This window comes from Trachypithecus francoisi, unplaced genomic scaffold (assembly GCF_009764315.1).
Source record: "Trachypithecus francoisi isolate TF-2019V2 unplaced genomic scaffold, Tfra_2.0 Lachesis_group8, whole genome shotgun sequence".
In the NCBI taxonomy this organism is placed as follows: Eukaryota; Metazoa; Chordata; class Mammalia; order Primates; family Cercopithecidae; genus Trachypithecus; species Trachypithecus francoisi.
Genome location: NW_022681473.1, coordinates 9,919,072 through 9,944,361, shown reverse-complemented (window position 1 = coordinate 9,944,361; position 25,290 = coordinate 9,919,072). Strand labels below are relative to the sequence as shown.

General features: G+C 55.3%; 2 protein-coding genes across 7 annotated transcripts; one reads left to right on the top strand and one right to left on the bottom strand.

Moving 5' to 3' along the window:
* Positions 1–46: 46 nt before the first annotated feature.
* BAD (BCL2 associated agonist of cell death) lies at positions 47–19,739 on the bottom strand. Of its 2 annotated transcripts, none has more exons than XM_033205779.1 (4): positions 19,109–19,225; positions 18,648–18,842; positions 1,573–1,763; positions 47–550 (listed from the first exon to the last, which is right to left on the bottom strand). In XM_033205779.1, the coding sequence occupies exons 2-4, from the start codon at positions 18,832–18,834 to the stop codon at positions 425–427; spliced, it is 504 nt and encodes a 167-aa protein (XP_033061670.1). In that variant the 5' UTR covers positions 18,835–18,842; positions 19,109–19,225; the 3' UTR covers positions 47–424. The 2 variants fall into 2 exon arrangements, with proteins under 2 accessions (XP_033061670.1, XP_033061671.1); XM_033205780.1 differs by lacking the exon at positions 19,109–19,225 and adding an exon at positions 19,614–19,739 and having other exon boundaries at positions 50–550.
* Positions 19,286–23,948, top strand: GPR137 (G protein-coupled receptor 137). Of its 5 annotated transcripts, none has more exons than XM_033205771.1 (8): positions 19,286–19,858; positions 20,984–21,355; positions 21,439–21,488; positions 22,193–22,418; positions 22,538–22,687; positions 22,813–22,941; positions 23,064–23,182; positions 23,599–23,943. In XM_033205771.1, exons 2-8 carry the CDS (start codon positions 20,999–21,001, stop codon positions 23,864–23,866), a joined length of 1,299 nt encoding a protein of 432 aa, XP_033061662.1. In that variant the 5' UTR covers positions 19,286–19,858; positions 20,984–20,998; the 3' UTR covers positions 23,867–23,943. The 5 variants fall into 5 exon arrangements, with proteins under 5 accessions (XP_033061662.1, XP_033061666.1, XP_033061664.1 ...); XM_033205775.1 differs by having other exon boundaries at positions 19,322–19,858; positions 23,493–23,943; XM_033205773.1 differs by having other exon boundaries at positions 19,667–19,802.
* The last annotated feature ends 1,342 nt before the right edge of the window (positions 23,949–25,290 follow it).

Here is a 25,290-nt window from a genome sequence, read left to right as displayed (position 1 = left end):
CACTACCCCGGCCTGCGGAGCCCCAGTCGACGCACAGAAAAGCCTCGGCGGCACAGACGCGGGCTTTATTAACATTTAGTAGTGAGCGCGGCCCGCGGGACATCGCGGGGACTCGGGTCCGGGTGACACAACGGTTAAGCCTGGTTCAAAACTTGGCGCAGGCACTTGGGGGGTAGCCCGGGGCCGGAGGGCGGGGCCACGAGCCACTTCCAGCGGCTATGGGCGGAAAACCCGAAACTTCCGATGGGACCGAGCCTTCCGTGGCTTCACAGGCACCGGAAGGGACTCTGGGTCGGCCCTCCCACCGAAAGAGGCAGCACGGATCCTCTTTTTGCATAAGGCCTGAGGAAGCACTTCCGCCCATATCCAAGATGGCCGACCAGGACCGTGAGAGCGGGTGGAGTTTCGGGGCGTGGAGCGAAGGTCACTGGGAGGGGGCGGAGCTTCCCCTGCCCAAGTTCCGATCCCACCAAGACTGGAAGACTCGCGTCCAGCTGGAGCTTTGCCGCATCTGCGTCGCTGTGCCCGCGCTCTTCGGGCGAGGAAGTCCCTTCCGGGTTGGGGGAGAAAAGGGTTACATGAGTTAGATTACCATGGCAGCTGGTGCCAGGCTCTCCACTTCCGTGAGCCTTCCTCTAAGTGAGATCGGGGGGAGATAATGAAGGCCACAACTCCCAGGAGGCTCCACGCCAGGTGGTCAGGGACGCTCGGGAGGACACATGGGCCCCCAGGAATGGGAACTGGTTAGATCCCAGGAACTCCGTGCCGGGGACGGGAAGAGAGGATGCCTAGGGCCCTAAATGGAAAGGCCAGAGCTGGAGACCTAGCACCCAGAAATGGGACCGCAATTCAAGAATCAAAAGGCCGGGAGTGGTGGTGAGCGCCTGTAATCCCAGCACTTTGGGAGGTTGAGGCGGGAGGATCCTTTGAGGCCAGGAGTTCCAGGCTGCGATGAGGCGTGATCGCACCACTGCACTCCAGCCTGGGCGACAGAGCGCACAGGTGCCAGCAAGGAGCACAAATACCAGCATGCCTAGTCTTCCAAGAATTCGGGGAATCCAAGAGCTTTGGCCTGGAGTGGGAGCTAGACTACAGGTCCCAGCATGCCCTGTGACACACACACACACACCCCGCCCCCCGACACACCCCTCCACAACCAACCACCAGGAGTGGGAGCTAGACTACAGGTCCCAGTATGCCCTGTGACACACACACACACACACACACACACACACACACCACACACACCACACACACACACACCACACACACACACACACACACACCACACACACCACACACACCCCGCCCCCCGACACACCCCTCCACAACCAACCACCAGGCGGGGGATGTCCTGGGACTCGGAAGGGAAGAGCGGGAGGCGGGGGGGCGGTTAGGGGGAGGTCTTGTGACTACAAATCCCAGAATGCTATGGAGCTAGGAAGGGACAGGACGGCGTTGGGGCGGGATCGTGGGACTCCAGATCCGGACGTGCCCTGGGACAAGGAAAGGACAGACGGCGCGGGGCGGCCTGGGACTGCAGGTCCTGGCACGCTGGGGACTGGCGCTCACCTTAAAGGAGTCCACAAACTCGTCACTCATCCTCCGGAGCTCGCGGCCATATCGCTGTGCTGCCCAGAGGTTAGGGGGCGCGGAGCGCGAGCGGCCCCGAAAGGGGCTGGGCTCCTCCTCCATCCCTTCGTCCTCCTCCGTCCCCGCGGGGTAGGAGCTGTGGCGACTCCGGGTCTCCACAGCCCCAGCGCCTGCAGAGGGTCAGTGGGTAGGGGGCGACGTTAATCTCAGCTCCTCTAAGTCCTCGGCCCTCCCTGAACCCTCCCCATCAGCTCTGCAGGCCCACTCGTAGGTCTTCCAGGGGCGCATCACAGTCCACCTCTCGGAGCCCCAGTCCCTTCGAGGGAAGCTCTGGGGCCTTTGGTGAAGATTCAGATTAACTTTTCATTAATCCCACGAATCCTTACTGAGTGCCAATAATGGGTGAGGCCCTGTGCCCGGCACAAAATAAGGGCATAAGAAATACTAGTTACATCATGAGGTCAGGGGATGGAGACCATCCTGGCCAACATGGTGAAACCCTGTCTCTACTCAAAACACAAAAGTTAGCTGGGCATAGTGGCGCATGCCTGTAGTCCCAGCTACTTGGGAGGCTGAGGCAGGAGAATCGCTTGAACCCGGGAGGCAGAGGTTGCAGTGAGCTGAGATCGTGCCACTGAACTCCAGCCTGGGTGACAGAGTAAGAATCCGTCTCAAAAGAAAAAAAAAAGACAGACATATCATTAGTGCAAGACCTTCATGGGGCCTCCTGGCAAGCCATGGGTTGGTAGCTATTTCATAGTGTCTGTTCTACATCAGAGGAAGCCAATCCCTTGGATAGGAAAGTGTCCTGCCACAGCTGGCAGCATTGAACGCCTCCTCTGCAAGGGACCTGCAAAGCCCCTGGAGAACAAGAACCTGTCCGCTACATGTCTGCATCCCCCCAGAGCCTTCTTTGGAGACAGTGTCTGGAACTGTTGACTTTTTTTAGGTACCATTGATGGTGCACTTACCTGTAGGCCAAGACATTCCCTCATTATCCTCCTAACCACCCTGGGAGGTGAGTACTCAACATGCTTAGGTGAGAAGACAGAAGCTTAGAGAGGTGAGACTTGCCCAGTTTCTGTGAAGCTGTGGAGGCCTGAGGCTGGAAGGTTCCAAAGGCTTGGTGGAATCCAGAGTCCAGTGATTATCAGTGGAGCTCTGTGTCTCCCCTTGTCTATTCAGCCTTTGACTCTCTGAGCCTATGTCCTCACCTTTATGAGGGGATAATCCTAGCCCTGACTCCCAGTGATTGTGTAAAGGTCACATAAAATAAAAAAATGTGAAAGTGCTTTGTGGCTGGGTGTGATTCCTCACGCCTGTAATCCCAGCACTTTGGGAGGCCGAGGCAGGCAGATTGCTTGAGTTCAGGAGTTTGAGACTGGCCTAGGCAACATCGCAAAACCCCATCTCTACTAATTTAAAAAAATTATAGGCCGGGCGCGGTGGCTCATGCCTGTAATCCCAGCACTTTGGGAGCTCGAGGCGGGTGGATCACAAGGTCAGATCGAAACCACCCTGGCTAACATGGTGAAACCCCGTTACTAAAAATACAAAAAAAAATTAGCCGAGCGTAGTGGTGCGTGCCTGTAGTCCCAGCTCTGCAGGAGGCTGAGGCAGGAGAATGGTGTGAACCCAGGAGGTGGAGCTTGCAGTGAGCGGAGATAGCGCCACTGCACTCCAGCCTGGGCGACAAAGCGAGACTCTGTCTCAAAAAAATAAATAAATAAAAAATAATAATAATAAAAGAAGGCCAGATGGGCGGTGGCTCATGCCAGTAATCCCAGCACTTTGGGAGGCCAAGGCGAGTGGATCACCTGAGGTCAGGAGTTCGAGACCATCCTGGCCTCAAACTCTGGTGAAACCCTGTCTCTACTAAAAATACAAAAATTAGTTAGGTGTGGTGGTTCACGCCTGTAGTCCCAGCTCCACAGGAGGCTGAAGCAGGAGAATCGCTTGAACCCAGTGGGTGGAGGTTGCAGTGAGCCGAGATTGTGCCACTGTACTCCAGCCTGGGTGGCAGAGTGAGACTCTGTCTCTAATAATAATAATAATAATAATAATAATGACAAAAGAAAAAAGAAAGTGCTTTGTAGGCTGCAAATACACTATAGATTATTATTCAGAGGCCCGCCTACTATGGTCTATTTGAACTGTGCTCCATGCCATCTCCCGACTGCTGCCAACTCCACTCTTCTACCCAGACTGATAAAGACTTGGAACCACTCCCCGGAGCAAACACACAGAGCACAATGACAGAGTGAGAAGCAGGTGGGGGGCTGGGTGCGGCGGCTTACGCCTGTAATCCCAACACTGGGAGACTGAGGTGGAGGGATCACGAGGTCAGGAGTTCAAGACCAGCCTGACCAAGATGGTAAAACCCCGTCTCTACTAAAGATACAAAAAAATTAGCCAGGCAGGGTGGCAGGTGCCTGTAATCCCAGCTACCCGGGAGGCTGAGGCAGGAGAATCGCTTGAACCTGGGCAGCAGAGGTTACAGTGAGCCGAGATCACGCCACTGCACCCGTCTCAAAAAAAAAAAAAAAAATAGAGGCAGGTAGGAAACATACTTGGTGTTTATGGAAAAGTATGTCTGTCAGGGAGGCTCTTTGGAGATGGTAAATTACAGGCCAGGAACTGAAAGCGGGGGATAACCATCAGAATGTCTCTTCTCCCCTCAGAGGACCTGATGCAGGGCCTGTGGGCCAGTGCAGGGCCTCCAGGGGTCCCAGCTAGGACACATAAATGAGACACATGACTAAGAAAGCAGGTAGGCGGCCGGGCGCAGTGGCTCATGCCTTTAATCCCAGCACTTTGGGAGGCCGAGGCAGGTGGATTACAAGGTCAGGAGATAGAGACCATCCTGGCTAACACGGCGAAACCCCATCTCTACTAAAAATACAAAAAATTGGCCAGGTGCGGTGGTTCACGCCTGTAATCCCAGCACTTTGGGAGGCCGAGGTGGGCGGATCACCTGAGGTCGGGAGTTTGAGACCAGCCTAACCAACATGGAGAAACCCTGTCTTTACTAAAAATACAAAATTAGCTGGACGTGGTGGCACATGACTATAATCCCAGCTACTAGGGAGGCTGAGGCAGGAGAATTGCTTGAACCTGGGAGGTGGAGGTTGCGGTGAGCCGAGATCGTGCCATTGCACTCCAGCCTGGGCAACAAGAGTGAAACTCCGTCTCAAAAACAAAAAACAAAAAAGAAACAAACGGCCGGGCGCGGTGGCTCACGCCTGTAATCCCAGCACTTGGGAGGCCGAGGCGGGCAGATCACAAGGTCAGGAGATCGAGACCACGGTGAAACCCCGTCTCTACTAAAAATACAAAAAATTAGCCGGGCATGGTGGCTGGCTGGCGCCTGTAGTCCCAGCTACTCAGGAGGCTGAGGCAGGAGAATTGCTTGAACCTGGGAGGTGGAGGTTGCGGTGAGCCGAGATCGTGCCATTGCACTCCAGCCTGGGCAACAAGAGTGAAACTCCGTCTCAAAAACAAAAAACAAAAAAGAAACAAACGGCCGGGCGCGGTGGCTCACGCCTGTAATCCCAGCACTTTGGGAGGCCGAGGCGGGCAGATCACAAGGTCAGGAGATCGAGACCACGGTGAAACCCCGTCTCTACTAAAAATACAAAAAATTAGCCGGGCATGGTGGCTGGCTGGCGCCTGTAGTCCCAGCTACTCAGGAGGCTGAGGCAGGAGAATGGCATGAACCCGGGAGGCGGAGCTTGCAGTGATCCGAGATCGAGCCACTGCACTCCAGCCTGGACAACAAGAGCGAAACTCTGTCGCCAAAAAAAAAAAAAAAAAAGAAAACGCAAGCAAGCAAGTGGGCACAGTGGCTCACGCCAGTAATCCCAACACTTTGGGAAGCTGAGGCAGGTGGATCACTTGAGGCCAGGAATTCGAGATCAGCCTGACCAACATGGCAAAATCCCATCTCTACTAAAAATACAAAAAAAAAAAAAGGCCGGGTGTGGTGGCTCACGCCTGTAATCCCAGCACTTTGGGACCCTGAGGCAGGTGGATCACGAGGTCAGGAGTTCAAGACCAGCCTGACCAACATGGTGAAACCCCCGTCTCTATTAAAAATACAAAAATAAGCCGAGTGTGGTGGCGCGAGCCTGTAATCCCAGCTACTTAGGAGGCTGAGGCAGGAGAATCACTTGAACCTGGGAGGCAGAGGTTGCAGTGAGCCGAGACTATACCACTGCACTCTAGCCTGGGTGGCAGAGCAAGACTCTGTCTCAAGAAAAAAAAAAAAGAAAAAAGCAATTAGCCAGGCATGGTGGCGTGGGCCTGTATTCCCAGCTACTAGGGAGGTTGAGGCACAAGAATCGCTTGAACCTGGGAGGCAGAGGTTGCAGTGAGCCGAGATCTCGCCATTGCATTCCAGCCTGGGAGTCACAGTGAGACTTTGTCTCAACAACAACAACAAAAAAAGCAAGGAAAGGAACAAGAGGATGGAATCCGGAAAGGCCTAGGGTAAGATAAGGTGTGATCGGAGTGCCTGGCCATTCAGAGCATCGCCAAAGTCCGGAGCTGCCCCCAGGTCAGGTGGGGATTCCTTAAGACCCTAGAGGAGTGAGGTGGCAGTAGGGAGAGGCATACTAGGTCAGGAGTAACGATGACAGATGAGAGCTGGATGTGGCGGCTCATGCCTGTAATCTCAGCACTTTGGAAGGCTGAAGGATTTTGGATAGGGGCAGGAGAGCCAGGAACAGAAGGGACACTGACGGAACAGGCCCGTCTGCAGAGTAATTTCCAGTTCCGTGGGGTGGTGGATGTGGAGCAGAGGTCAGCTACGTGGGCTGGGCCCTGGTCAAATTCCTGCTCTGACCTTGGCCCATTCTCCAACCCTTTGGGGCCCCAGTGTCTTCTGTGAAATGGAGGCAGTTCCCTATCTGCCAGGACCACCGTGACAACAAATGAGAGCAGGAGAGCCCCTACCTGCCCCTCACAGCCTGAGGCCTCTGAGAGTCCCAGTGAGGGGAATACCCAGCTCTCCCTGTTGTAGATGAGGAAACAGAGGTAGAGGTTAGGAACTTGCCTGAGGCCATGTGACTGGGACAGCCTGCTTAGCCACCTAAATACGCAGGAAACAGCAGCTGTTCTCCTCCACTAGCTCTGAGTGGGGCCACAGGACCACTGCGCTTGCCGGACACAAGGCCCCACAGGTGGAAGGTGAGTGACTTGCACCCAGGCACTTGGCCTGGGCACCACCCCTTGCCCAGGGATCAGAACAAGCAGAAGACACTGGCTAGGTATGGTGGATGGTCGGAAGCCCTCCCTGTGTATTCATTCATTTGATCCTCGCCACACCCTATCAGGGAGGTTCCTCATGGTTGCCATTTTACAGAGGAAGAAACTAAGGCAGAGAGCGTAAGTAACTTGCCCACGGTCACAGAGCTAGTAGGTAGCAGAGCTGGGATCCCAACCCAACCAATGTGGCTTCAGGGGCTGTGTGCTTAGCTGTCATGCCCCAGGCTCCTCCCAGCTGTACCGTGGGCTGCCTTGGAGGCCTAGGCTGGGGAAGGCTCCCTTGGGTGTTCTGCTAGCACCGTTCTGCCAGGAGCCTGTCCTATGGGGTGGGAGTTTCTCACCAAATTCGTGGACTTAGCAATGCCAAGCCAATTGTTATCAAGATGACACCCATTTGTGTAAATTGAATTATATATATGTAAGTACAAATATATATATATATTTGTGTGTGTATATATATATTTTTGTGTGTATGTGTGTGTGTGTATATATATATGTATGTATTTTTTCTTTAGAGGGAGTCTTGCTTTGTCACCCAGGCTGGAGTGCAGTGATGTGATCTTGGCTCACTGCAACCTCTGCTCACCGGGTTCAAATGATTCTCCTGCCTCAGCCTCCTGAGTAGCTGGGATTACAGGCGCCTGCCACCATGCCTGGGTAATTTTTGTATTTTTAGTAGAGATGGGGTTTCACCATGTTGGTGGGGCTGGTCTTGAACTCCTGACCTCAGGCGATTCATGTGCCTCGGCCCCCCAAAGTGCTGGGATTACAGGCGTGAGCCACCATGCCCAGCACTAAGTTGAATTTTTAAAACGTGTCCTATTTACGGGAAAAAAACCCTGTGAATTCCCTGGGGGAAGGGGAGGGCTGGGGCAGGGCCTGGGCCAGCCTCTCCCTTCTCTGGGGTAGGAAGGGGGTGTGGCTTCTCCTTGGGTGCGAGCGTGGGTGGGTGCCCAGGCCTGCCCACTCTTGCCATCATCTAGAGCCTGGCCCGGGGCTGGGGTGTGGAAGCGGGGGATGGTGGCTGTGGCTAGAAGTGCCCCAGGCCCCAGCATAGCACCTCCAGCTTTACATTCTCTGCGAGTCCGGCTTCTGAGTCAGTGGCTGGGGCAGACATCCGTGCTGATGCTTCCGCGAGCATCCTTGCACTGGGATTTTCAGAGTCCTCAGATTCCTAAGCAGGATAATACCAAGCTCTCCCTGTTTTACAGATGAGGAAACAGGGGCACACTTAATTACAACACTCTTGCACGCTGAATTGCACACTTAATTAAAACAGTGGTGTTCTAGACCGTTTGGAGCAGTGAAGCCCTGCCATCAGGCAGGGCTGGGTTTGGATCCTGTCCCAACCACATACCGACCACACACAATCTGCTGCCGGGGGAGGCTGACGTCACGGTGGCCAGTGCTGCCACCCCACCCTGGGCAGACACTTGCAGCCTGTCAGCCTCTGGCACCTGCAGGCTTCGGCCTTGACATTAGCCCTTCCAGGACAGAAGCCCCTTCAGGCCTGCAGAGAACAATCCCCAACCTTGCTCAGAGCTGATAAAATCAGAAAGCACTCTAAAGTTGGCAAATGTTTCCTTTTTCTTTTTAAAAAACAGTGACAGGGTCTCTGTCACCCAGTCTGGAGTGCAGTGGCACGATATCAGCTCACTGCAGCCTCAAAATCCTAAACTCAATTAATCTTCCCACCTCAGCCTCCTGAGTAGCTTGGACTACAGGCACCACCATGCCCAGCTAATTTTTTTTTTTTTTTTTTTTTTTGAGACGGAGTCTCGCTCTGTCGCCCGGGCTGGAGTGCAGTGGCCGGATCTCAGCTCACTGCAAGCTCCGCCTCCCGGGTTTACGCCATTCTCCTGCCTCAGCCTCCCGAGTAGCTGGGACTACAGGCGCCCGCCACCTCGCCCGGCTAGTTTTTTGTATTTTTTTTTTTTAGTAGAGACGGGGTTTCACCATGTTAGCCAGGGTGGTCTCGATCTCCTGACCTCGTGATCCGCCCATCTCGGCCTCCCAAAGTGCTGGGATTACAGGCTTGAGCCACTGCGCCCGGCCTAATTTTTTAATTTAAAAACATTTTTAGAGATAGGGTCTTGCCATCTTGCCCAGGCTGGTCTTGAACTCCTGAGCTCAAGTGATCCTCCTGCCTCGGCCTCCCGAAGTGCTGAGATTACAGGCATGAGCTACTAAGGCCGGCTGGTAAATGTTTGTTCACTTTCTTTTCCCTTTTCCTGTTAGCTGGAAATGTTTTCTATAAAGGGGGTTCAGTGGGCCACGTGGTCTCTATGACAACCACTCAGTTTTGTGGCCAGAGCTGAAAGGAGACCATAATCAATGTGTAAATGAATACACTGCACCTTGCTGTGTTCCACTAACACTTTTTTTTTTTTTTTTTTTTTTTTTTTTTGAGATGGAATCTCGCTCTGCCACCCAGGCTGGAGTGCAGTGGCCGGATCTCAGCTCACTGCAAGCTCCGCCTCCCGGGTTTACGCCATTCTCCTGCCTCAGCCTCCCGAGTAGCTGGGACTACAGGCGCCTGCCTCGTCGCCCGGCTAGTTTTTTTTTGTATTTTTAAGTAGAGACAGGGTTTCACCGTATTAGCCAGGATGGTCTCGATCTCCTGACCTCGTGATCCGCCCGTCTCGGCCTCCCAAAGTGCTGGGATTACAGGCTTGAGCCACCACGCCCGGCCTCACTAACATTTTCTTTAGGGACCTGGAAATTTGAATTTCATAGAATGTTCACATGTTACAAAATATAGTTCTTTGGATTTTTGTCCACAATTTTAAAATGTAGGCCCAATGTGGTGGTTCATGCCTGTAATCCCAACACTTTGGGAGGCCAAGGCAAAAGGACTGCTTGAGGCCAGGAGTTTGAGACCAGCCTGAGCAACATAGAAAGACCCTTGTTTCTACAAAAATTAAAATAAAAAATTAGCCAGGCATGGTGGCGTGCACCTGTAGTCCCAGCTACTTAGGAAGCTGAGGTGGGAGGATGGCTGGAGCCTAGAAATTCGAGGCTTTATAAATATATAAAATACTGGGCCGGGCGCGATGGCTCATGCCTGTAATTCCAGCACTTTGGGAGGCCGAGGTGGGCGGATCACGAGGTCAGGAGATACAGACCATCCTGACTAACACGGTGAAACCCCGTCTGTACTAAAAAAAAATACAAAAAAATTAGCCAGGCGTGGTGGCGGGCGCCTGTAATCCCAGCTACTTGGGAGGCTGAGGCAGGAGAATTGCTTGAACCCAGGGGGCGGAGGCTGCAGTGAGCCGAGATTATGCCACTGCACTCTCCAGCCTGGGCGACAGAGTTCAACTCAGTCTCAAAAAAAAAAAAAAATTACTGACTGGGTGTGGTGGCTAGCACTTTGGGAGGCCAAGGCAGGAGGATCACTTGAGGTCAGGAGTGAGAAACCAGCCTGGCCAAGGTGGCGAAACCTCATCTCTAATAAAATATACAAAAAAATTAGCTGGGTGTGGTGGTGTGCGCCTGTAGTCTCAGCTACTCAGGAGGCTGAGGCAAGAAAATCACCTGAACTTGGAAGGTAGAAGTTGCTGCGAGGCGAGATTGCACCACTGCACTCCAGCCTGGTCAACAGAGCAAGACTCCATCTCGGGGGAAAAAAAAATTATATCTATATTTACATATATATAAATATATATATAATAAAAAATATATACATAAAGTAATAACAATGTCAGTACTAATAATAAGAGCAGCAAACACTTAGCCCCTCCTCTGTGCCAGGCACTGTTTCCAAGCACTTTTCCTGTATTAACTCATCAGGTCCTTGCTATACCCCTGCAAGGTCGGACTAGTTCTATTCCCGCTTACAGATGAGGAAACTCAGGTAGATGGAGTTAATTAACCTGCTCAAGCTCAACCTGCTAGGAAGGGCAGAGCCACATTTGAACCTGCAGTCTGGCCCAGGGGCTAGCACTGGGCTGCTTCTCTCTGCCTCTCCACTGTCCACACCTGTTTCAGACACTGGGCTGTGTAGGCTGTCACAGCACAAGGTGGCTGCGGTCCCTGCCCTGGGGCACCTCAGCCTCCAGCAGGGGCCTGGTGGCAGGGCCTGTGAAGAGTGACCGAACCAAGTGTGAGCTGCTCTGCGCAGGTAGAGGGGCAGATGCCCTGTGGCTCTGGCAGGGCACTGGCACTTGCTGATCTCTTCTGGGAAATCACTTGCTTTTGGAGACACTGAAAACTACATCAAAATGTTCAGAAATCCAGTTCTGTCCTCACCTAGCAGTTGTCTTCTCCCTCAGCCCTCTTTCCTGCAGGTCTGCAGCTGGGGCTGGGGGGAGGTGTCGCCCGCTTTGCTCCTTATTACCTTGCAGGCCCCTCCCATGCCCTGCTCCTGGGTCAAGTCCCTGGCCAGTGCAGAATGTTACTCCTGTCCTCTGCCACTCCACCAGCACCCCGTCTCCTTTCTGTACCTTGCTGCTCCTTCTACCATGATCTTGTCCCACTCTCCCCTCAGACTCATTCCCAGGGACATAACCTAGGCCTTGTCACCATCAAATAACTCCATCCCAAGCTTCCCACCAGCTGACCCGACCTGTGTGGATCATGCCCCTGGGACCCCAACTCCAATCATGCTGCGGCTTCCCAGGGCTTGCTACTTTCCCTGAAGCTCAGCCAGCTCGGACCCCACACCTACCCTTCCTTCCTTTGCACACACCTGAAGCCCCTACCCCTAACTGGGCTGAGACAAGCACAACTCTGACTCCAACTCCCGGCTAGCTCCCACTAGCACCCTGCTAAAAATCCCACCAGATGCTTAAAATCCACCTCTAGTGGCCCGGCGTGGTGGCTCACGCCTGTAATCCCAGCGCTTCGGGAGGCCGAGGCAGGTGAATCATGAGGTCAGGAGTTTGAGACCAGCCTGGTCAACATGGTGAAACCCTGTCTTTACTAAAAATACAAAAATTAGCTGGGCATGGTGGCACATGCCTGTAATCCCAGCAAGACTCCATTCAAAAAAAAAAAAAAGCCACCTCTAGCCCACCCTCTAGGGTGGCTTCCAGATCCTTCCCCACCCTTCAGTGTTTCTTCTCTATTAAAAGCAACTTCATCTTACTGGATGCTCAAGCCAGATTCCTTGGTGTTGGCTGGGCACTGTGGCTCATGCCTGTAATCCCAGCACTTTGGGAGGCCAAGATCACTTAGGGCCAGGAGTTCAAGACCAGCCTGGCCAACATAGCAAGACCTTGTCTCTAAAATTAATAATAATTTATTTTTTGTTTTTTGAGATGGAATCTTGCTCTGTCACCCAGGCTGGAGTGCAGTGGCACAATCTCAGCTCACTGCAACCTCCACCTCCTGGGTTCAAGTGATTCTCCTGCCTCAGCCTTCCAGGTAGCTGGGATTACAGTTGTCCACCACCACATCTGGCTAATTTGTATATTTGTAGTAGAGACAGGGTTTCACCAAGTTGGCCAGGCTCTCTTGAACTCCTGAACTCAAGTGATCCGCCCACCTCGGCCTCCCGACGTGCTGGGCTTACAGGCATGAGCCACCGCGCCCAGCCAAGAATAATTTTTTTTTTTTTTTGAGACGGAGTCTCACTCTATTGCCCAGGATGGAGTGCAGTGGCCGGATCTCAGCTCACTGCAAGCTCCGCCTCCTGGGTTTACGCTATTCTCCTGCCTCAGCCTCCTGAGTAGCTGGGACTACAGGAGCCCGCCACCTCGCTGGGCTAGTTTTTTGTATTTTTTTTTTTTTTTTTTTTTTGAGACGGAGTCTTGCTCTGTCTCCCGGCTGGAGTGCAGTGGCCGGATCTCAGCTCACTGCAAGCTCCGCCTCCCGGGTTTTACGCCATTCTCCTGCCTCAGCCTCCCGAGTAGCTGGGACTACAGGCACCCGCCACCTCGCCCGGCTAGTTTTTTTTTTTTTTTTGTATTTTTTAGTAGAGACGGGGTTTCACCGTGTTAGCCAGGATGGTCTTGATCTCCTGACCTCATGATCCGCCCGTCTCGGCCTCCCAAAGTGCTGGGATTACAGGCTTGAGCCACCGCGCCCGGCCTTTTGTATTTTTTTAGTAGAGACGGGGTTTCACCTTGTTGGCCAGGATGGTCTCGATCTCCTGACCTCGTGATCCACCCGTCTCGGCCTCCCAAAGTGCTGGGATTACAAGCTTGAGCCACCGCGCCCGGCTTTTTTTTTTTTTTTAAGACAGTCTGGCTCTGTCTCAGGTTGGAGTGCAGTGGCGCAATCTCGGCTCACTGCAAGCTCCGCCTCCCAGGTTCACACCATTCTCCTGCCTCAGCCTCCCAAGTAGCTGGGACTATAGGCGCCCACCACCACGCCTGGCTAATTTTTTATGTATTTTTAGTAGAGACAGGGTTTCACCATGTTAGCCAGGATGCTCCCGATCTCCTGATCTTGTGATCCGCCCACCTCGGCCTCCCAAAGTGCTCGGATTACAGGTGTGAGCCACCACTCCCAGCCTAATAATTTTTTAAAAAATTCCTTGGCATCTGGCCGGGCACTGTGGCTCAAGCCTGTAATCCCAGCACTTTGGGAGGCCGAGATGGGCGGATCACGAGGTCAGGAGATTGAGACCATCCTGGCTAACACGGTGAAACCCCGTCTCTATTAAAAATACAAAAAATCAGCCAGGCGGGGTGGCGGGCGCCTGTAGTCCCAGCTACTCGGGAGGCTGAGGCAGGAGAATGGCATGAACCCGGGAGGTGGAGCTTGCAGTGAGCCGAGATCCGGCCACTGCACCCCAGCCTGCCTGCGCGACAGATCGAGACTCCGTCTCACAAAAAAAAAAAAAAAAAAAAAAAAAAAAAAATTCCTTGGCATCATCCTGGTTCCTCTGTTTCCCTCACACCCCACATCCAGTCCATCAGCAGATCCTGCCAGTTCTGCTTTAAAAATAAATCCAGAGGCCAGCTACTTTTTACTACCTCCCTGGTGACTCTCTGAATGTCTAATCTGACCATGCTGCCTCTGTTCAAAGCCTTTCCAGGTTTTCACCCAAAGGCAAAGTCAGAGTCCTTACAATGACCTCCAACTTTAGGTCTCCAAAGACTCTTTCCTAACCCCCTCCCCTAGGCCCACCCTAGCTGGGAGCAGGTGTTGCTCTCAGGGCCTTAGCATCTGCCCTTCCCTCTGCCTGGAACTCTCTTCCCATCATCCCTGTGGCCTTGGTTCCAGTGGTGCTTCTCACCAAGTGAGTGCTGACCACCTCTGCTACTATCACTCCCCCAGCCCCGTGACTCTGGATTCTCTTAACTCTTTTTTTTTTTTTTTGAGACGGAGTCTCACTCTGTCGCCAGGCTAGAATGCAGTGGTGCAATCTTGGCTCACTGCAACCTCCGCCACCCGGGTTCAAGCGATTCTCCTGCCTCAGCCTCCTGAGTAGCTGGGACTACAGGTGCGTGCCACCATGCTTGGCTAATTTTTGTATTTTTAGTAGAGATGGGGTTTCACCACGTTGGTCAGGATGGTCTCCATGTCTTGACCTTGTGATCCGCCCGCCTCGGCCTCCCACAGTGTTGGAATTACAGATGTGAGCCTCCGCGCCCAGCTTCTCTTAACTCTTACATGCTGCCCCCATACAAATCTTCTCATCTATGATAGGATGCACTTTTGTGCTTGTTTGCTTATGGACCCACCACATCACTAGAATGTAAGCTCCACGAAGGCAAGGATTCCTGATGCTTGGTTTCACCGAGGTCCCCCTAGCAACTGGAACAACCTGTGTCACATGGTGAACACTCACTCTGAGACACGAGTCAATGCTGAGTGTGTGTGGCGGGGGGCAGAGAGCAGGGGGAGTTTGTGAGCAGAAAAACAGCCAAGTGCAAGCTCAGGAAGTTAAAGAAAGCTGTGGAGGCCGAGCATGGTGGCTCACGCCAGTAATCCCACACTCTGGGAGACCAAGATGAGAGGATCGCTTGGGCCCAGGAATTCGAGACCAGGCTGGGCAACAAAGCAAGACCCCATCTCTACAAAAAATAAAAAATGAGCTGGTGTGGCAGCATGCACCTGTGGTCTGTTCTGGAGGCTGTTCTGGAGGCTGAGGCAGGAGGATTGTTGGAGCCCAGGAGTTTGAGACCTGCGTGGGCAACAAAAGGAGACCCGTCCCTGCCCTCATCTCTAATGAAAACATGAAAAATGCCGGGCGTGGTGGTTCACGCCTGTAATTCCAACACTTTGGGAGGCTGAGGCGGGTGGATCACGAGGTCAGGAGATAGAGACCACCCTGGCTAACACGGTGAAACCCTATCTCTACTAAAAATACAAAAAATGGCCGGCGCGGTGGCTCAAGCCTGTAATCCCAGCACTTTGGGAGGCCGAGACGGGCGGATCACGAGATCAGGAGATCGAGACCATCCTGGCTAACACGTGAAACCCCGTCTCTATTAAAAATACAAAAAATCAGCCAGGCGGGGTGGCGGGCGCCTGTAGTCCCAGCTACTCGGGAGGCTGAGGCAGGAGAATGGCATGAACCCGGGAGGTGGAGCTTGCAGTGAGCCGAGATCCGGCCACTGCACCCCAGCCTGCCTGCGCGACAGATCGAGACTCCGTCTCACAAAAAAAAAAAAAAAAAAAAAAAAAAAATTCCTTGGCATCATCCTGGTTCCTCTGTTTCCCTCACACCCCACATCCAGTCCATCAGCAGATCCTGCCAGTTCTGCTTTAAAAATAAATCCAGAGGCCAGCTACTTTTTACTACCTCCCTGGTGACTCTCTGAATGTCTAAATCTGACCATGCTGCCTCTGTTCAAAGCCTTTCCAGGTTTTCACCCAAAGGCAAAGTCAGAGTCCTTACAATGACCTCCAACTTTAGGTCTCCAAAGACTCTTTCCTAACCCCCTCCCCTAGGCCCACCCTAGCTGGGAGCAGGTGTTGCTCTCAGGGCCTTAGCATCTGCCCTTCCCTCTGCCTGGAACTCTCTTCCCATCATCCCTGTGGCCTTGGTTCCAGTGGTGCTTCTCACCAAGTGAGTGCTGACCACCTCTGCTACTATCACTCCCCCAGCCCCGTGACTCTGGATTCTCTTAACTCTTTTTTTTTTTTTTTGAGACGGAGTCTCACTCTGTCGCCAGGCTAGAATGCAGTGGTGCAATCTTGGCTCACTGCAACCTCCGCCACCCGGTTCAAGCGATTCTCCTGCCTCAGCCTCCTGAGTAGCTGGGACTACAGGTGCGTGCCACCATGCTTGGCTAATTTTTGTATTTTTAGTAGAGATGGGGTTTCACCACGTTGGTCAGGATGGTCTCCATGTCTTGACCTTGTGATCCGCCCGCCTCGGCCTCCCACAGTGTTGGAATTACAGATGTGAGCCTCCGCGCCCAGCTTCTCTTAACTCTTACATGCTGCCCCCATACAAATCTTCTCATCTATGATAGGATGCACTTTTGTGCTTGTTTGCTTATGGACCCACCACATCACTAGAATGTAAGCTCCACGAAGGCAAGGATTCCTGATGCTTGGTTTCACCGAGGTCCCCCTAGCAACTGGAACAACCTGTGTCACATGGTGAACACTCACTCTGAGACACGAGTCAATGCTGAGTGTGTGTGGCGGGGGGCAGAGAGCAGGGGGAGTTTGTGAGCAGAAAAACAGCCAAGTGCAAGCTCAGGAAGTTAAAGAAAGCTGTGGAGGCCGAGCATGGTGGCTCACGCCAGTAATCCCACACTCTGGGAGACCAAGATGAGAGGATCGCTTGGGCCCAGGAATTCGAGACCAGGCTGGGCAACAAAGCAAGACCCCATCTCTACAAAAAATAAAAAATGAGCTGGTGTGGCAGCATGCACCTGTGGTCTGTTCTGGAGGCTGTTCTGGAGGCTGAGGCAGGAGGATTGTTGGAGCCCAGGAGTTTGAGACCTGCGTGGGCAACAAAAGGAGACCCGTCCCTGCCCTCATCTCTAATGAAAACATGAAAAATGCCGGGCGTGGTGGTTCACGCCTGTAATTCCAACACTTTGGGAGGCTGAGGCGGGTGGATCACGAGGTCAGGAGATAGAGACCACCCTGGCTAACACGGTGAAACCCTATCTCTACTAAAAATACAAAAAATGGCCGGGCGCGGTGGCTCAAGCCTGTAATCCCAGCACTTTGGGAGGCCGAGACGGGCGGATCACGAGATCAGGAGATCGAGACCATCCTGGCTAACACGGTGAAACCCCGTCTCTACTAAAAAATACAAAAAACTAGCCGGGCGAGGTGGCAGGCGCTTGTAGTCCCAGCTACTCCGGAGGCTGAGGCAGGAGAATGGCATAAACCCGGGAGGCGGAGCTTGTAGTGAGCTGAGATCCGGCCACTGCACTCCAGCCTGGGTGACAGAGCGAGACTCCGTCTCAAAAAAAAAAAAAAAAAATACAAAAAATTAGCCGGGCATGGTGACACATGCCTGTAGTCCCAGCTACCTGAGAGACTGAGGCAGGAGAATTGCTGGAACCCAGGAGGCAGAGGTTGCAGTGAGCCGAGATTGCACCACTGCACTCCAGCCTGGGTGGCAGAGTGAGACTCCGTCTCAAAAAAAAAGAAAAAGTTAAAAATAAATTAACTAGGTGTGGTCCACACACCTGTATTCCCAGTTACTTGGGAGGGTAAGGTGGGAGGATTGCTTAAGCCCAGAAGTTCCAGGCTGCAGTGAGCTGAGATCACACCTCTGTACTCCCTCCTGGGTGATAGAGCAAGACCCTATCTCAAAACAAACAAAACAACAACAACAAAAAAAGAAAGCAAGCTATGGGATCCAATCTGAGAGAATCGAGTGTGTTTGTGCATAAGAGAGGGAGGGGAAGGAGGCCTCTTAAGCCTTCTTAATCCTGAAAATGGGGAGGAGGTCGTTTAAGCTTCAGTGCCAGAGTGACATGACCTAGTTTTCTATTTTTAGAGATGGGGTCTGGCTATGTTGCCCAGGTTGGTCTTGAATTCCTGGACTCAAGCCAGCCTCCTGAGTTGCTGGGACTACAGACAAGACCCCACCCGGCTTGACCTGGTTTTTGTGTTCAGAAGATATATGTTGTTGTTCCAGGTGCCAAGGCCAGTGTGGGGTGGAGCCTACTGAGAAATGGGCACTGAACCCCAGTGTCTATCCTTCCATCTTGGAGCCTGTGCTTCCCACCCCACACAGCCCTGCTGTCTGGGAGGACCGTCTGCCCCTTGAGGTCACCTGCCCCTGGCCTTTGTGCCAGGACACGCCTGCTGTGGGTGCAAGCCACGGGGCAAGAAAGAACACATCTGGGAGCTGGAAGGCCCAATCCCAGGGAAAGCATGTAGCCTGGGGCAGGGCACCAAGGAGTCTTCCAGCCCCCACCTTCTAAGGAAAGAAACGCCAGGCAGGTATGGCCTTAGGTAGGCCCCATTTCCTTTTCAGATCACTGCCTGCCTGCCTGTCACTGATTTCTGTCCTGGCCCCACACTAATAGCTGCCATATATATATATTTTAAGAGATGGAGTCTCCCTAAGTCACCCAGGCTGGCTTTGAACTTCTGGGCTCAAACGATCCTCCTGCCTTGGCCTCCCAAAGTGCTGGGATTACAGGTGTGATCCACCATGCCTGGCAGCTACCATTTTTTAGCTTTAATGTGCACCAGCTCTGTAATCAAGTGCATCCTATATGTTCCTGCTAATTAACTCAACAGTCCTACAATGGTGGTTATTAATTGCTCTGTTTTACAAAAGAGGAAACTGAGGCTCTGAGAGGTTGGGGACCGACCCAAAGCCTTCAGCGCCCGTGGATACAACTGGGATGCAGGGAGACTGTGGGCTGGGGGTGAGGTGACCCGGCAGGTGGAGGTGGTGGGGTACTTACCTCCATGATGGCTGCTGCTGGTTGGCTGCTCCTGCTGGTGACTGACGTCCCACAGGAGGCCTGGGGCCTGGCGATGATGCTTGCCGGAGTCTGAGGGCCTGTCCCCTGCCGGGCTGGGGCCCAGGCCCCTCTCTGCAGAGCTGGAGTCTTCCTGCTCACTAGGCTCAAACTCTGGGATCTGGAACATGCTCTGGGCTATGAGGACAAGATGTTAAGTAGTCAAGGCACAGCTGGGGCCAACGGTGGCCCTGGAAGGCAGAGGCAGGTACCCTTGGCTCCCTCTCCCACCCTAGGGCCCCCAGGCCCGCCAGGCCTCCCGGGCCCTCATCTGTCTGCTGGGTCTGGCCTGGCAGGGAGCTGATGCTGTCGGCTTAGGGCCACAATCTCCCCTCAGAACCCTGGTGGACCCAGGCCCCTACCCAGGCCCCGCCCCGCCCGTGGTGACGGCGCACAGGTCTCACCCCAAGCCCGATCTCGAGGCCCCTAACCCGGGGCCTGCCGCCTCCCTCCTGCACCCCGGGCTCCCGGCCCTAGTTGCTTAGGCAACGGGAACTGTCAGCGACTTGGCCCAATCACCTTTCGGAACGTCACTCGGGTAGGTTCAGAGGCGGGGTCAACCCGGCCCGGCCCCGCCCCTCCGTCGGACCTACGGCTCCTCACCCGCAGCCTTTTTTCTCCTTCCTGCGGCCCTGGTGCTCACATCCTCGGTGCCTCACACCTTGGACGTGTGTGGGAGCAGGAGAGGGATTCTCTGGGGTCCCCATTTGGAACCTGGAGACCCACTTCTGCCAACAAGTCCTTCAGCCCCTCTGGACCTTAGTTTCCCCCAGTGAAGTGGGGATAGTGACAGCTCCCCCAGGAGCCAGTGAAAACTTTGTGAAGGGAGTGATTACTGCGGGCGAAGGCGCTTGGCACAGCCACAACTGAAGCTCAGCCGTCGGATGCGATTACTGTTGCTATTGTTACCGTTCCGCCTGGACTGGGTGCCCGGTCGGAAAGTCCCGCTCCCCGCTCCTCCTCCCAGGCGTGGAAGCTTCGCGCCGCCCGCCTCGGGGGACACCTCCCGCGCCACCTCGGGGGCACTGGAGATAAGGAGAGGAACCTCCTCCCTGGCTGGGATGGCTGCCCGGGCGTGGGAGGAGGGCCGGGGACCCGGTGAGGGTGGACCGTAGGGTCCGTGGGGGCTTCACGCCTGGCAGGCGGCCGGCCAGGTGAGCAGGGCCACCGGCGCGCCGGGGCGGGGGGCGGGCCCGCGCTGGGGATTCGGGGCTCAGCGGGTTCAGGCCCGGGGGCGGGGCCCGGGGGCCATCTTGGCTATGGGCGGAAGTTTTCTTCAGAGACCGAGGGACGGGAATCCGTTGCCGCCCCCGGCTGGGTGGCACGACCCCGATTTGGGTATAGGAGAGAGGAGCGTGGGAACTGGCGGCCCCCCCAATACAAGTTAAGGCGGGCCGCCCGGGCACAGCCCACCCGGGGACCCCCCTTATGCGGCACGGCCCCCGCAATTCGGCCGCCCTCCAGCCGCCTCCCGTAACCCCGGGCGCCCGCCAGCGGCGCAGCTCGCGCCAATTCTCGTACGGTTTCACGCCGGGTGCGGCGCTGGACTGCGGAGCCGGCCAGGCCCCTGCGCAATTTGCGTAGCGAACAGCGCCCGCGCAGGCGCAGGAGGGGGCGGAGCAGCGGGAGCCGGGGAGCCGGAGCCCCGGGTCCCCACGACCTGAGCCGGCTCTCCCATCAGCGGCCTGAGGACCTGGCATCCGCCTCCTCCCGCCCCTTGAGGCTGGAGAGTGGACGCGGTGGGGGTGGGGTGGGGCGGGGGGCAGATTTCGAGAATTACGAGGACAGAAGGCAGAGGCCCTCCCCATCCGCATTATTGGAGGAGAGAGCGCCTCCCCCAGCTTGGGGAGGGGGAGAGCGGGGCATTGGGCGCCCCCTGCAGCGGCCGCTGCCCTGACCCGACGGGCATCGGCTGGCTCTCCCCCTCCAGCCAGGACGACACGAGCGACCGAGGCCAGGGACTCCTCTCCTTGGGCCTCTGCATCCCCCCATCCCTGGCTCTGGGGTAGGCCCAGGGAGGAGACACCCCAACCCCCACCCGGTCTGCCCTGGAGAGAAGAGACTGCCCTTCCATGCGCCTGAGTGAGGGGCCTGGGGCCCAGGCTGCCAGTGTTCTCCAAGGGCAAGGGTCTCTCTGTTGAGGAGGAGGGGCCTGTCAGCCACAACTTCTTTCCTCCTCAGCGCCCCATCTCCCTCTCTGCATCCTGCAATTCCCACCCTTCCGTATTTATTTCCCTGGCCCTGCCGATAGCCCCTCCTTCTCTCTCTCCGGGATTCAGGCCTCCCTCCCTGACATGGAGAGTAACCTGTCTGGCCTGGTGCCTGCTGCCGGGCTGGTGCCTGCGCTGCCACCTGCTGTGACCCTGGGGCTGACGGCTGCCTACACCACCCTGTATGCCCTGCTCTTCTTCTCCGTCTATGCCCAGCTCTGGCTGGTGCTTCTGTATGGGCACAAGCGTCTCAGCTATCAGACGGTGTTCCTGGCCCTCTGTCTGCTCTGGGCTGCCTTGCGTACCACCCTCTTCTCCTTCTACTTCCGAGATACTCCCCGCGCCAACCGCCTGGGGCCCTTGCCCTTCTGGCTTCTCTACTGCTGCCCCGTCTGCCTGCAGTTCTTCACCTTGACGCTTATGAACCTCTACTTTGCCCAGGTAACCAACTGTGGTCCCGGGTGGGCTGTGGGAGGTGGCAAGCCTCAAGGACCCACAGGAGTGAAGGGCATCTCTGCTCCTAGGTGGTGTTCAAGGCCAAGGCGAAGCGTCGGCCGGAGATGAGCCGAGGCTTGTAAGTACTCGGGACACTGGTGGGCTCAACCTCCAGGTCGGGGCAGGGGACAGTCCCATGTAGATCCCTTCCCACCTGTCAGGGCTGAGACAAAGACAACCCGGGGAATGTCTGTGGAAGAGCTTGGAAAAGTTAAAGCACCTGGCGCAGATGGTTCAGCAGAGGCGTTGCAGATCTGCAAGGCACAAGAATAGGAATGGTTGTGGTAGTGTGAGGGAGAGGAACCCAGTGGCATCCACCATGGAGGGTGAGCTGGGGCTCCAGCCCCTAGAAGCACCAAAGCCATATGCACTCCTGGGTGACCTGGGGCCGCAATGCCCTCGTCATTTGCACAGTGTCTTAAGGTTTATAAAGAGCTTTCCCAGCCATCTTTCATTGGTACAATTTCCCTGAGAGGCTACTCTCCTCCCTTGAGAGATGAAGAAACTGAGGCCCAGCCAGGTAAGGCATCAGGATCAAGGTCGCAGAGCTGGGGCTCAGACGGAGACTTCTGACTCCAGTTGGTGCCCCTTCCGAGGTACCATGGCTGTCAGTCACCTTCTGACCTCTTTGAGCCTCAGTTTCTCCATCTGTAAGAATGGAGGAACAGGGCTCAGACTGGATGCCCTGAGTTCTGTGGACATTGGGGTTTCCTGCAGGAGGTGGGGCAGGTGGTGAGTGCTGAGGGCTGTTGAGGGCCCGGGCTGACTGTGCTGTGGCTGCAGGCTGGCTGTCCGAGGGGCCTTTGTGGGGGCCTCACTGCTCTTTCTGCTGGTGAACGTGCTGTGTGCTGTGCTCTCCCATCGGCGCCGGGCACAGCCCTGGGCCCTGCTGCTTGTCCGCGTCCTGGTGAGCGACTCCCTGTTCGTCATCTGTGCGCTGTCTCTTGCTGCCTGCCTCTGCCTCGTCGCCAGGCGGGCCCCCTCCACTAGCATCTACCTGGAGGCCAAGGTAGGGCCGCAGCACTGATGCCCAGGTGTCCTTTGGGATCTCTGGGCAGCGGTTCTCAGGGTGTGGAGGAAGCTGGGAGCCTTCTCTCCCTGAGGGTCCTCTGTTGTTACCTGTGCCAGGGGACCAGTGTGTGCCAGGCGGCCGCAATGGGTGGAGCTATGGTCCTGCTCTATGCCAGCCGGGCCTGCTACAACCTGACAGCACTGGCCTTGGCCCCCCAGAGCCGGCTGGACACCTTCGATTACGACTGGTACAATGTGTCTGATCAGGTGGGCATACGCATGTCTGCCACCTCCTTAGTAGCCGTGGCACCTTGGCCCCAGCTGGCCTGGGCCCTGTCCCACTGCCCCCTTGGCGTGACTGCAGACTGGCACCAGCCCCTGCCTTCCCACAGGCGGACCTGGTGAATGACCTAGGGAACAAAGGCTACCTGGTATTTGGCCTCATCCTCTTCGTGTGGGAGCTGCTGCCCACCACCCTGCTGGTGGGCTTCTTCCGGGTACACCGGCCCCCACAGGACCTGGTAAGGGTCTGCACCCTCCCCTGTGGGGCCAGTGGAGAGGGAATCCTGGGTTGGCATCTGGGGATGGGCTGGGAGAACAGTGAGGGACAGGAGTAAGTATCGATGATGGCTTCCTCCCCCAGAGCACCAGCCACATCCTCAATGGGCAGGTCTTTGCCTCCCGGTCCTACTTCTTTGACCGGGCTGGGCACTGTGAAGATGAGGGCTGCTCCTGGGAGCACAGCCGGGGTGAGAGCACCAGGTAGGAGCCGTGGCACTGCCTCAGTACCCCTGCCCCCCTCCACCCACTTGGCTCCATCGAGCTATAGGGGACTGAGAGAGTCGGGTCTTGCCCTTCCACCCCTGCCATGGCCTTTGCTTCCCCATCTGTACTAGGTGAGGTCCCCTGGGTTCCTATGGCTAAAGCCTGCATCCCTTGCCTAGAGATGTACTTGGCCCTGGGCCCCGAAGGTCTAGGTCACAGGGGTTCTGTTCTAAGCCTCTGTTCCTCCTGCAGCTCTTGTGACTGTGGCCCTGTCACTGTCCTGACTGACCCTGTTTCTCTGCTGCAGTATGTCAGGCAGTCTAGGCTCTGGGAGCTGGTATGGCGCCATCGGGCGTGAGCCGGGCTGGTATGGGGGCAGCCAGACGAAGACCACTCCTCTGCTCTTCTCCCAGGTGCCAGGACCAGGCAGCCACCACCACAGTCTCTACTCCACCCCACAGACGTGATCCCCTTCCCTCCCCCACAGAATACCCAGGCCCCAGTCCCCCTCACCCTAGGCCCCTGTGCCAAGTTTGCCACTTCTTGCCCAGGATCCTGGGGGTCGTGGCTGCCCCCTCCTCTGGCCAGCTCCTTGCTGCTCCTGTCATAGTGAGCTTGTGCCATCCCCCTAGGATGGGGGCGTGGCCCTGGCTGCCAGATGCCCACAGCACCCTGGCATGACCTGCCACCTCCGCTTCCACACCGGAGCCAGCTACCTCTCCTGTGCCTGCCACTCAATAAAGTGTCTGCGCCCCACAGTTGTTCATCTGTCTGTCATCTGCCTTGTGTTCCTGTCACTTTTGCCTGTTTGGCCTAAGGCTGAACAGACAGTGGTCCTTGAAGTGGGCTGCTAGGCTGGGCAGGGGCCACTTACCCCATCAAGGCTGGTGGGCTGGGAGAGGAGGGGCCTGCAGTTTGCAAGGGAAGGAGACCACAAAGGCCTTTGTTCTCAAAGCTCTGCTGGCCCAGAATTGCCCCACTAACTCCAGATCCCTCTCCACTTGAACAGTTCCTACTCTTTCCTCAAGACTTGCATCAACTGTCACTATCTTTAGGAAGCCTTCTGTCTCCTGGTCAAGGGATGTGGCCCCTCTGCTAGGCCCCACAGCCCCACATTACTGTGGTTATGTGGCTACTGAGGATTTTTTTGTTTTGTTTTGTTTTTTCTTTGAGACAGGGTCTGTCACTCAGACTGGAGTGCAGTGGCACGATCATGGCCCACTGCAGCCTCAACCAACCAGGCTCAAGCAATCCTCCTGCCTCAGCCTGCCTAATTTTTTAATTTTTTATTTTAGAGGTGGGGTTTCACCATGTTGCCCAGGCTGGTCTCGAACTCCTGGGCTCAAGCAATCCACCCACCTCAGCCTCCCAAAGTGCTGGGATTACAGGCATGAGGTACCATGCCTGGCAGCTACTGAGTCTTAACCCCAATGGATTAGACTTTCTGGAGGCCCTGTTTACCTATCACCACCCCAACCTGGTCTTTAGGAGCCAGGAGTTAGTCCAGGGCTTACCAGGGAGTTGGCGTGGTGACTGAGCAGCCCCTGTCTTCCTACCAGGGTGTGGGTTTGCCCAGATGTACAGGTGGTCCCCTAGCTGTGCCCTCCCAGTGGCCCTCTTCTCCACTGTCCTTAGCAGCATAGTCATTGCTCTCTGCTCCCATGGTCCTGGCAGGTCTGTCTGATGGCTAGGAGTCCTTTATTGGAGGGTCTGTCCCCTGCCCACATAGGTGGTTGTCCCAGCTTTTCAGAGTTCCCTTGGCTTATCGCTGGGCCTGCTACAAAACCCTTTACTTGGGACCATCGTGGGCACCAGACCCTCAGGGCCTCCAGAGAGGGCATCTGAGACTCAGAGAATCAGCTTGAAGCTGGACAATCACTTTTTGTGGAAAGGAAAACTGCTAACGTTTGTGGGGCACTTTATTGTGTGTGCCAGGCTCTGTTTTGAGGATTTCTAAACACTGGCCTCCTTAATGCCCAGAACAGCACCCCGAAGTGATGATTAATCACCCCTTTTCTGTAAGTGGGAACAGGGACACTCCAGAGTTTGGTAACCTGTCCAGGTTCCCTACCAGTAGGGGGTGGTCAGCCTCAAAGCCCAGGCTG

Coding starts and splice junctions, on each gene's coding strand:
- GPR137 (XM_033205771.1), top strand. CDS start 20,999: ATGGAGAGTAACCTGTCTGGCCTGGTGCCTGCTGCCGGGCTGGTGCCT. Junction 21,356..21,438: donor TGAACCTCTACTTTGCCCAG/GTAACCAACTGT, acceptor CTCTGCTCCTAG/GTGGTGTTCAAGGCCAAGGC. Junction 21,489..22,192: donor CCGGAGATGAGCCGAGGCTT/GTAAGTACTCGG, acceptor CTGTGGCTGCAG/GCTGGCTGTCCGAGGGGCCT.
- BAD (XM_033205780.1), bottom strand. CDS start 18,834: ATGTTCCAGATCCCAGAGTTTGAGCCTAGTGAGCAGGAAGACTCCAGC. Junction 1,764..18,647: donor CAGCAGCAGCCATCATGGAG/GTAAGTACCCCA, acceptor GACCCTCTGCAG/GCGCTGGGGCTGTGGAGACC. Junction 551..1,572: donor AGTTTGTGGACTCCTTTAAG/GTGAGCGCCAGT, acceptor CCAACCCGGAAG/GGACTTCCTCGCCCGAAGAG.